Source organism: Rhincodon typus, chromosome 5, assembly GCF_021869965.1.
Source record: "Rhincodon typus isolate 14 chromosome 5, sRhiTyp1.1, whole genome shotgun sequence".
Taxonomy (NCBI): domain Eukaryota; kingdom Metazoa; phylum Chordata; class Chondrichthyes; order Orectolobiformes; family Rhincodontidae; genus Rhincodon; species Rhincodon typus.
The window spans coordinates 83,537,310-83,548,376 of record NC_063336.1 but is presented as its reverse complement, the minus strand read 5'-3'; the positions used below and the strand labels follow the sequence as shown (position 1 = coordinate 83,548,376).

The following is an 11,067-nucleotide window of genomic DNA, read 5'->3' as shown; positions in this document are numbered from 1 at the left end:
AAAAAACAAAGGGAATTTCAGCCTTTTCTCCTCAACTCTCATTCCCTAAAGGGAGGCAAGCCACCAAAGGGCATTCATGCCCTTTGAACAAATGGTGAAGCAATAGGTCAACTCTATTTACCCAAAAATAAAATTTATTACTCCAGTTAGTCTGTTCCAATTAAGTGGATTGGGGTGGAGCAGGGTCAACTTTCTAAACAAGGAAATGGTTCTTTTTCCCCTTCCTCTTCTGGTAGAGCTGGCTATCCCAGAAACAAGAATACCTTCAAAAGGTCAGAACTGGTCCCATTTCTGAGGGACCATTTCTGACAGACCTCTCACAAAAAGTGAACTAGAATAATCAGAGGCATTAACCTACAGAGCCTATAAAAGTTGTGCGTACCACAATCGTAGAGAACAGGCAGCAGAGAACATTTAGTTCATAATTTCATTACAGCCATTTGGTTCCTTAGAGGAACTGCAAGTATTTTGCATCAAATTGGTTTGGTCATTATATCACAGTTGGAACTGGAACCTGGACCTCCTTGTACAGAGGCAGGGACATACAATTGTATCAGAAGATCTGTACCTTAAATTGATTGAGGTGTTAATTGAGGAATTTAAGAGTCATTACAAGCCAGGTTTGTGCAGCTGTCCTCAATCCTCAAAATTTAAGTATCACTTCAAATACCAACATGGAATCAGATCAATTAGCTTTATTGGCAGGGTGCATAATTTAATTATTTTACAAAGATAAAAAGATTACACAGTATACATAAAAAATAAAATGTATTACTACAACATGAAGCATAAAGGAAGCAGTTCATGTGAGATGTTAGTTATAATAGCAACATCTTTCAGAAAAAACATTGTGCAAAATATCATTCTTTAAACCCTCAAAACAGTAGAGGGAAAAGGGGGTTTAAGTCCACAAATTCTAATCTACCCCTTTTCATGGAAGTTTTAACAGACTTTGACAACATTGAAAGAAAACTCACGATCCATAGTTTCACATGCAAATTGCAGTGTGTTCTCCATTGCCCACTCCAAGTGGCTGGAGGCATGAATCCAAGTGTTGGTTAATTTCAGATGGCAGGATAGCAGAGTTACAGACGGGGCAGTCAACAGGCACAATGTCAAGGCTGCCCATCTGTGATACTGGTGCACCCATAACATTCTGGCTCTGCCAGTCACTGGAGTCTGCCTCAACAGACCCACTTGCTTTTGTGGACTGTTGACCCTGTCTCTGTGCTGGTGATCTCTCAAATGCATGAATGATGGACTCTCCAGGGAAGGATGGCTCAATGCAAGTCCTTTTTTTGGCACTTGCACCTGTGGCAGATTGACCTAATGGTCGAGGAGTCCTGTGTAGTTCAGTTACAGACCATTTTTGGCCACTTTTAAGGACAGGGTCTTTTGTAGAGTTGATTGGCTTTGTCCTGCCAATCCTAACAGGTGAACCATTGATGTTGACGAAAGCCCGATTATTGCTGACAGATCTTTTAGGTGTCTTTGGGCTTGTGTAGTCACTGGGGTTTTTCAGCAGCCACCCTGTGAGGACAGACGGTGACACAGCATTCAATGGGACAGGGTCAGACAAACTTGCAGCCTGCGAAGTAGATTTCTGCTCATTGGATTTAACATTCCAGGGCCTAGATCCTGATTCATGCCCCAAGGAAACAAACTGGGAGGGCGGGCTGAGCAACCTGCTGCTCTCAGGAATCTTCCCCAAGGGTGTCCGCTGAGATACCAATTCTGTGCTCCCACCTCCAAGCACATGGCCTTTTCCATTGAATGGAATAACAGGACGACTATCCATGCCTGGGGATTTACCTGAACAGAACAGGGCAAAGATAAACAGTTATTAACTTTGGCTGACTGGACCAGGTAGTTGTCTTCAGAAAGTTAAGTGATAGTTCACACTGTACATCTTAATTGTAAGAATTGATACTAGGTATAATTAAGTGAAGGGGAGATCTTTGGTGCAGTGGTCATATCTCTACCCTAGATTTGAGTCCAACCCACTCCAGAGGCTTAGTATATCTGATTAAGTTGATTAGAAAATATCTATCAAGTTGAAGAACTTTGATCGGATGGTTAATTGAGAACAGAGGTCTTGCAGTGCAGTGGTAGTGTCCCTATCTCTGGACTGCAAGGACTGGGTTCAAGTCCTCATTTCAGGATTGGATGGCTGTGGATTTGTCATAACATGTATAAACAGGTCATAGAGTGTCATTAACAGGTGAGTCAGGAGACAGTCTCACTGTTTCATCCAACTAAAAATAATTCCAATCGAGTGTCTGGTTTACACCTTCAGCAACTGGCTAGCAGGGTGAGAACTTGGAAGCAAAGCAATCTAAGAATGATGGTTGGATACCAAGATTTTGTCTTCTCTCCCAGAAAAGACTACAATGTTGTGGCCAGTGGAAGATGACAAAAAAAAACAAGTGTAAGTGGTCGGAGTATAACTACCCTCAGATGTTAAGTTGGAGTGATATGACCAGTGGAAGAATTAGACATGAAGAAAAAAAAAGTTGTGCTTCTGAGGAAGAAGGAAACATGGTACGGACATGGTCACTTCTTAAAAACAAAAAAAGATCAGAAACAAGCATTTGGATAGTTAGATTTGGTTATGCCTGTCAGTGGATTTTGAAGGCTTGGCTATTCTATTCATGATCCTTAACAGCAAAGATGGTTTGACAAGGCATATTACAAACTAACTGCCTTTTAAAAAAAAAAAGACAGAAGATCACTATATAGCATATACATCATCATGGACTTTAACAGACAAGAAGTTCCCAGCTCCTGGTTGTAACTGGAATTTGGTTCTCAGACATCCAGTTAAATCAGATGTGTCCTACTTTTTTTTAAAAAAAAGTCCTGGGGAAGCAGTCAGAAACTGGATTAAGGCATTAGTAAAAAGGAAGGAGAAATTACCCAAAGCAGTCTTGAAAACAATTAGAAAGAAAGAAAGCTGAAGTAATCAGAAAAAAAACTTTAGACCAATAACACGTACACTAGTCATAAATTAACTAAGCTGTGTTCTACAGTACTTACACTGACAGAACATGAAAGATTGTTTATTAAATGTTAAGATCAAAACAAAGGTTGGGAGTGCCAAAATGTGTTTGGAGATGCCGATACATTAAAAGGTGGTGAGTCTATGCTAAACAGCTAGAGTTAGCCACTTTCAGTTCTGATGGTTCTGTAATGAACAGAAAGTCAGTGGATCTCCAATTTGGTCAATCAGGGAAATGCTCAAGAACAGTACAGTACCTACTGTTTCTGATCAGTGTTAGGGAAATCAATAGCATCAGGTGATAAGAATCAGAAGAAAAGCACTGTCTCAACATTAACAATTTGTTAAAGATTTAAAAAGATTTAAAAACCTGCTAAAAAGATGCAGTTGGGATGGGCAAGTATAAAAAGGTTCAGATTAATACAAAGCTCAACATCTAAGGAACTACAATTCCATTAAGCACATAGGAATGGTGAATGCTTCACATGCAGGGAGGGCAGCTTCCACCAAGGCTAATGCCTTGGAAAAAATCTTGGAGCACTGGTGCATCATGCAAGTTCATGCAAAGTAGAACTAATGCAGGAGATTTGTTGTTCTGCAAAGGCTAGGGCTGTAGGGAATGGGAAGTCCCTAATAAGGTACTATATAGTTAATGGTAAGATATGGTTAATGGTTATCCAACACAGCAGTCAAACCTCAGTTAACCAAGATTGATTAGAATCTCAGCAGACAACAAGCCAGAATCTCATACTTTTGTAAAACCCGAAAGAACTGCGGATGCTGTAAATCAGGAACAAAAACAAAGTTGCCAGAAAGCTCAGCAGGTCTCACAGCATCTGTGAAGAAAAAACAGTTAACGTTTCGGTTCCGGTGACCCTTCCTCAGAACTGTTTTGTTGTTATCAGCGAAGAACAGAATATCATCCAATCCTGCATCTGTTGCAAAGTGATTACTGATAGCAGTATTACTTCCAAAAGGATAACCACCCGGATAGGTACTCTGGTAACATACATTCCAGAGAAGTCTCATGAATGGCAGGAGCAACCATTGAGTCATGCAGGAAAAGCAGTTAGACATTCAGGCCGATGGCCAAGTATTGGCAGTCCTTAGACTGGCAGAATGGGGTAAAGACAATTGAATGCAAGAAAACAAACAGTCGGAGTACTAAGTACTAAGAGCAGGCTGGGAGTGGCTCTTGTTAGAGAACAATCATGCACTGGAGAATGCTGCCAACAGTTTGTTCAGTAGTAGCAGCAGAGTTCCCCAACTCTCACATATCATGACTGCAACAGTTCAAGAAAGTTGCTCCCTGCCGCTATAGAGGGAAGTAAATGTGGGTCTAGTGAACACCACCCACACCCCATGAAAAAGAATTTAAAAAACACTATGATGAATCTCAAAATGTGCCATGAAGTCAGCCAAGCCTTTGGAGGAAGACAGTCTACAGATAGGAGAATCAATACTAACTATTAGTATGGGATATAAATGCAAGGAGGACAGTGCCTTAATTTCATGTGGCGCTCCCAGATGATATCAAGGGCAGGGTCAAACTAAGAATTTTGACAAAGTGAAACAAAAGAAAAAAGTGGACTAAAATTCCACAAGGCTAAACGGTGACAAACTCCAGTGTTTCTTCTGTCTTATTGTGGTACAACACTCTAAAGAGTTCAGTAATTAGCAGTGATCCATTCTTATTATTTCAACCCAAATTCACAACTTATAAACTAATGCATTGTTTTACAAATTCAGTTGTTAAACAACATGTTCAACAAATGGAGCATCCTCTTTAAAGTGTCATCAAAACATCATGCCCATTGAAGAGCAGACATTTTTAATGAACGTGTAACTTCACTCAAACCCTGTTAAATTCAAGTGAAGCAACCAGAGAAAAAAGTTAGTAACGATTATAGAATAATCGTTCAACTCTATTAGCTTTTAATACATTGGATGTCATTCTCACGGTTTGAAACCGTTTTTATCACCTACAAGAAAACAAAGTTTATTTGATATTGACACACGCACACACTCACCTAGAGACCCATTTCCTTCCTTTGGTGATTTGGACAGCTTGCCTGGCTTTTCTCTGTGCTTCCCTTTCTTCACCTTGTAATTCTCAGGCTCCTTGACTTTGCTGTAGGTTCCACCACAGGTTTGCTGATGCTCTGCCCACCACGGGTCTCGAGCTGATGGTGCTCTGTTCATTGCCCGCTTCACATATCCAAAATAAGGCCGTCGGTTTTGACAGGGCCCATCACAACGCCACCAATGCTGCCGGTATTCATCCACCTCATCGTGAAAGTTGTGATAAATCTGGAAGAGACCCAAGTTTTGTAACAAACTGCATGTTTATTGGCTAATTTGTAGTTTTCAATCCTTACTTGTGCCCAATCAGGAATAAGAATGTTTTTAATAATTCAGTCACCAACTAGCAAAGCATTACAAACCAGCTTCATCTTAGAAACTCTGGATATAATGTTTAGACAGTGTTATCAAATATAATAGACTAGAATTTCTTTTATTATGAAAAGGCTCTCAGTATTGAATAATGCATTAATTACTGTAAACCTTGGGTTTGTTTCCTATGCTTTCAAGGAATGGGATGGGGTGGGGTGGTGGTTTTACAGGAGAAAGATTTATTGCCTAACTGCCACTGAGAAGTTGGTGTGTGTCATTTTCACCCATTGCAGCCCATGGGGGTAAGCAATGTACACACAGAGCTATTGATCCACCAATAAAAAGGAATGAATTAATAGAATTCCAAATCAGAATGGTAGGGGCTTGGAGAGGAACTTGGCAATAGCAATCTATACATTGCCCTGATGCTTTTCTCTGGCAGAGGATGCATGTTTGAAAAGGTACTATAAAAAGAACCCCAAGTTGTTGTAGCACATTTTGTATATTGTACACTTGTGATAGAAGTTTAGTGATCAAAGGGGTGCCAATCAAGCAGGCTGCTTTGTCCTAGGTGGTGTCAAGCTTGCCTGCTCTTGCAGTTGCACTCGTCCAAGCAAGTGGGGAGTATTCTGTCACACTCCTGACTTCTGTCTGGTAGATGGCAGATAGGCATTGGGGAGTTAGGTCACGAGTTACTTGCTGCAGTAATCCTAGCCTTTGATCTGCTCTTGCAACCATGACATTTGTGACTGGTCCAGTCAGTTTCTGGTCAATGCTAATCTTAGATGTTGATAGTGGTGAAATTCAGTAATGCTAATATCACAGAGCGTCAAGGGGCAGTGTTCAGATCCCGTTGAGAGGGACATTAACATTCGCACTAGACAAGTGCCAGGCATTTGCCACTTAACCCAAATTTGAACACACTGCTCAGGCCTTACTGCATTTGGATCTGGGCTGATTCAGCATTGGAGGAGCTGAAAATGGTGCTGAATACTGCATAAATCAACACCCCCACTTCTGACCTTATGGAGGGAAGGCCATTGATGAAGCAGCTAAAAATTGTTCAGTCAAGGACACCACCCCAAGGAATTCTTGCAGAAGTGTCCTGTCTGCAGTGACTGACCTTCAATAACAGTCTTGTTTTCGTTAGCAAAAGTTTTCACTCCCCACTCCAATTCCCTTTGCCTCCTTTTGCTCATGCTTCTTGATGCCACACAGTCTCAAATCCTGCCTTAAGATCAAGGGCAGTCATTCATTTCTGTTCCTGAATTCAGCTCTTCAGTCCTCGACTTATAACCTGTGAATGCCAGCCTTGGGTTCAATCAAGTTTAACTTCATAAATCTCTCCAAGTTGCTTCACAGGAGAAACAGACAGATAAGCAGAGTCACACAAGGAGATATTAGTAAAGTGACAAAGTTTAGTCAAAGCCAGTTTAAGGAGGGTCTTAAAAGCTAGAGGATAGGCAAAGGGGTTTAGGAAAGGAAGTCCAGATTTAGGTTCAAGGGTCTGAAGGCACTTTACCAATGGAAATCAGGATCATAGGAGTGGAACAGGTCACACAAACTTAAACATTCGCAGCTCTCGTCTAAAAAAGATGAGCCAAAATAAACAATGAGATGCAAAGCCCTCACGTGCAAGGTTGGGATAAACAGGCTTCCTCCTCTCCTCCTCCTTTTGGATACAGAAGTTAATTCTTACCAAAATCTTCTCCCACCTGATCCCAGCTCAGGCCAAAGCTAAAAATGCTCGTTGCAAAGTATCACATTAGCTCCTCCATATGTTTAAAACAAAAATCAAGGCTCTTACATGATGTGATATATGGGCCCTGCAGGGGCAGACATCATTATGTGTAATCCTGCCTCTGGTACTTACTGTCACATTGGCTCCACTCATTCTGTTGATCCTTCGCATGTGTTTGCAGAACTCAGGGCCATGAGACTCATGGTCTTTGTCATTATTTGTGACAAACAGCAAGGCATGGATCATTTCATGTAATAATGTCTATTGGGAAACCAAAAGGTTGTGATTAAATTTATGAAAATGCTCAGCAGGTTGACCAAGTACAAATGCAACAAACTTTTTGTTAACTGGCACTTATGGACCAGGAGTGTACCCAACTTTGCAACAGTAGACTCTCAGATGTAAAATATTTGTTTTTTTTTGGGTGGGGGCAGGGAAAAAGGGAGTGTGGTCCCTTTAAAAGATGGGTGTTTTTCTAGGCTTGAAGATTTAAAAAAAAAACAAGAGTATCCAGGCAGCAGATGCAGAGTTCTTGAAATTGAAACATTGTACCAAAAAGGCTATTCTTTTAGCAGGCAAAGCAGCATTTTTACCACAACAACAGGTTTTTGAATTTAGCTAATTAATTTAAACTAGGCCCTAGATACCAAAACCCAATTAAATTTAAATGTGATGGTTTTGACAGCCTAGGACCAATCTTACTGTAAGAAATTAATAGGTCATCAAGGGTATATAAGAAAAGGGCATTTGAAAAATTGGTGAGAGCAACTGCCATCTGTTAGAGTTAACAACCAGCAGCTCCAAGAGAAAAAAAAACACTGGCTCACAGAATTCTCCAAGCTCTCTGAAAACCATCTGACTAAACGTACAACGACATTTTTATCTAATATTCCTGGCAAGAATGTGATGGGGAAAGGTGCCCCTTACTGAAGGGCAGTGGAGAAGGCACTGGACATTCCAGAAGACGTATCCTGGTTATAAATTGAGAGATTAAGTATTTCTTAATTAAATTTGATTTATAAGTGTAGGACTTCTGTTTATTGGAACAGCATACCATTAGAATTTTGTCTTATTCGGGAATAGTTTGTAGTCAAGGGGGAAAATCGTTCAGGTTCTTAGTAGTTCTGTTTATTTGTTTATGGTTCGAGTTAGTTAAATATTGTTACTTGCTGATCTAGAGTGAGACTGTCAGGAGCTCATTTCATTTGACCTCCCCTTTATAACAGATTGGGCGGAGAGAGGCAGATTATACCACTTTTCACACTTACTTTAACAGATTAGGAGGAGAGGCGAGCTTCTCTAGGTGTTTCGGTTTTAGTTATCAGAGGCCGGGGCAGGGCAGGGCGGTGGCGGGCTGGCAGTTGGTGGGGTGGGGGGGAAATCAACCTCTGTTTCATAACATGTATCTATTGTTCAAATATTCCAGTTGATTAATAGGAGGTCCTCAATGTGTAAAAACACACCGAGTAATAGAAACGTAATGCAACAAGTATGCACACTGTTATACTTTAGTTACAGCATAAATCACTTAAATAATGATGCAACCTTAAGACAGCCATCTCATTTGCACCCTCAACTGATTACTTGTACATTGCTAAGATTGCAATAATACAGTAAATCTGATATTTAAGGGATATGATTTTTGCTGGTTTAAACTAAGTTTGCCGTTTCTAAAAAAAATACTGAAAAGCTCCAAGGGAATTTGGACTTCTTAAGATGGTTATTTGGCCTGGAGCAAGCTGGAAAGAAACCAATATTGCTGCAAACTGCCTTCAATGGATGCCGATTCAGCCATTTAAAAAGCTCAAACTACGTGAAATCTGTATGTACATCTTAGGTATAAAGACGCTCACTTAAAAAAAATGCCCCACCTCATCAAGTTAAAAATCCATAGTTTTAGAAAAACAAAAAAGAAGAAGAAGAAGAAGAAGAAGAAGAAGAAGAAGAAGAAGAAGAAGAAGTTGTCACGGCCAAGTTTCCCAGATTTGCCTCACTATTATTGACTGGGAATTCTATTTCTGCTTTTGAAATCTCCAGAGATTACACCAGGAATACTGCATGGTATTAGTAGTAACTTGCAGCTGAATTCGTTAAATATTTATCTTACTACCTTTCCAAATGTAACCACTTTTTTGCTCCCACCTCAGTTGTGGGTTTTAAACCTTGTACAATTATCCTCTTCACTAGTACCACTGTGTGTAGCAAAGTGAGATTCAACAGTACATAATTGCTAGATTTGATGCAAGATACTTTCATTACTTCCAGTTAAGACTGATTTAGTTGCTTCTGTGATTCCAGTTATCTGGGATGCACCTCTTCCAGGTTATGGAAGGATAAGCAGCATGACTGAGGGATTGCAGCAAGATAGATATCAGTATCTAGTACATGGATTCTCCCTACAAATAGTAGAGTTACTAAAAAGAAATTTTACTCAAGTTAGCAAGCTATTATTCATCTTCACACAGGGAAGCATCACTTTCATCCCCAAACTCCGATAAAAGTGTGATAAAAATGAAAAGTGCAGATGCTGGAAATCTGAAACAGATTTGTGTTTTCAATAACAGTCAGAAATTGCTGAAGAAACGCAGGTCCAGCGACATCTGGAGAGAAAGCAAAATCAAAGTTTCAGATCCAGTGACCCTTCTTTCAAAACGACCAGACCTGCCGAGTTTCTTCTGTAATTTCTGGTTTGTTGTTATTGGAAACAAGAGTCTGTTTCAGCTTTCCAGCATCTGTGGCCCTTTGGCTTGTGTTTCCAATAAATACATAGTTTGCTTCATCACTAAAGTCTTTTAATTACAGCAAGCTCAAACAAGCTAGACAGACATCTTTCAGTAAAACAGCAAAAGTCTTTTGATCAAGCAGAAGCTGTGCAGCTTAACACCAGCAGTTATCCTCAAGATAAGATGTCAATTTGTAGGATAAATTGATGTGTGGGACAAGTAGGCAGACAGCAAGGAAAATAATTTGCATTCATAATGTATTTAAAACTCTTTCTTCCAAATGTCCCTCTGCATCAGTCATTTATGTGAAGTGGGAATGTAAGTATCAGTTACAATATGGAAATCTGCCACCTTAGCAGAGAACATGTTACTGTCACTATATCAGTGATTTTTGAGGTAATGCAAACCTGATACCCTTGGAATTTCAGAACTATAAAACTTTCAAGAGAGGGAGTGGCTTTGAACTTATTACAGTGCAGTGAAGCTTCATATACTTCCCACCCTCCATCATTAACACCATCCTGAAGAGAGGATCATGTTCCGCAGAAGCATCCTTGCAGAAGAAATTCCCAACCTGGGGGAGGTCAGTGCAGTTAGGAACACAGATTCACCAGCCACATAATTTCTAAACAAAAAAAAGTGTTGCAAAAAGAACACAGTCAAACTAAATGATAGAGTATGTTAACAGGCTGAACTGCCTACTTGTAGAGTAGACTCAGTTGACCAGACACACTTAATGCCAGAACAAAAACTGCAGACAATGTTTGAAATCAAGTCTGGAGTGAAATCACAATTTTATCAGTGTACCAGCCTGCTTCTCGTAGGAAGGAAATACTACAGGTCACAGTAGTGATGCAATCAGCACATACCTCAATCAAGTCTCGCCTGGGTCGCAGTTTCAGCAAAGGTTCACTGATGCGTATAGAACACAATCCTCCTCTGCCCTCATAGCTGCACACACCTGCACAACTGCAACAGATCCAGTGGGTAAGCTCAATTCATTCAGCAGGTAGCACAAACAATGAACAAAAATAAAGATTTAATGCAGATCTGTCAAAAGTGCGTTGTCAAGTCTATCCAACTTTGCATTAAGCAATTTTTTTGTAAAGCAAAAGATAGCAAAATTGAGATTCAAGATTCCCTCCTTCAAATCAACAGAACGGAATCAGCTTTTTCAGCACATACAGGAAAAAGGTACAGCTACTATTTGT

General features: G+C 40.1%; 1 protein-coding gene across 1 annotated transcript; it reads right to left on the bottom strand.

The window, feature by feature from the left end:
- Positions 1–687: 687 nt before the first annotated feature.
- Positions 688–10,854, bottom strand: sprtn (SprT-like N-terminal domain; the record flags this gene model as incomplete). Its single annotated transcript, XM_048597084.1, has 4 exons — positions 688–1,812; positions 5,029–5,308; positions 7,266–7,394; positions 10,726–10,854. Coding segments are annotated over 4 exons (1,362 nt in total), but the record flags the coding sequence as incomplete, so codon positions are not given.
- Positions 10,855–11,067: the final 213 nt, after the last annotated feature.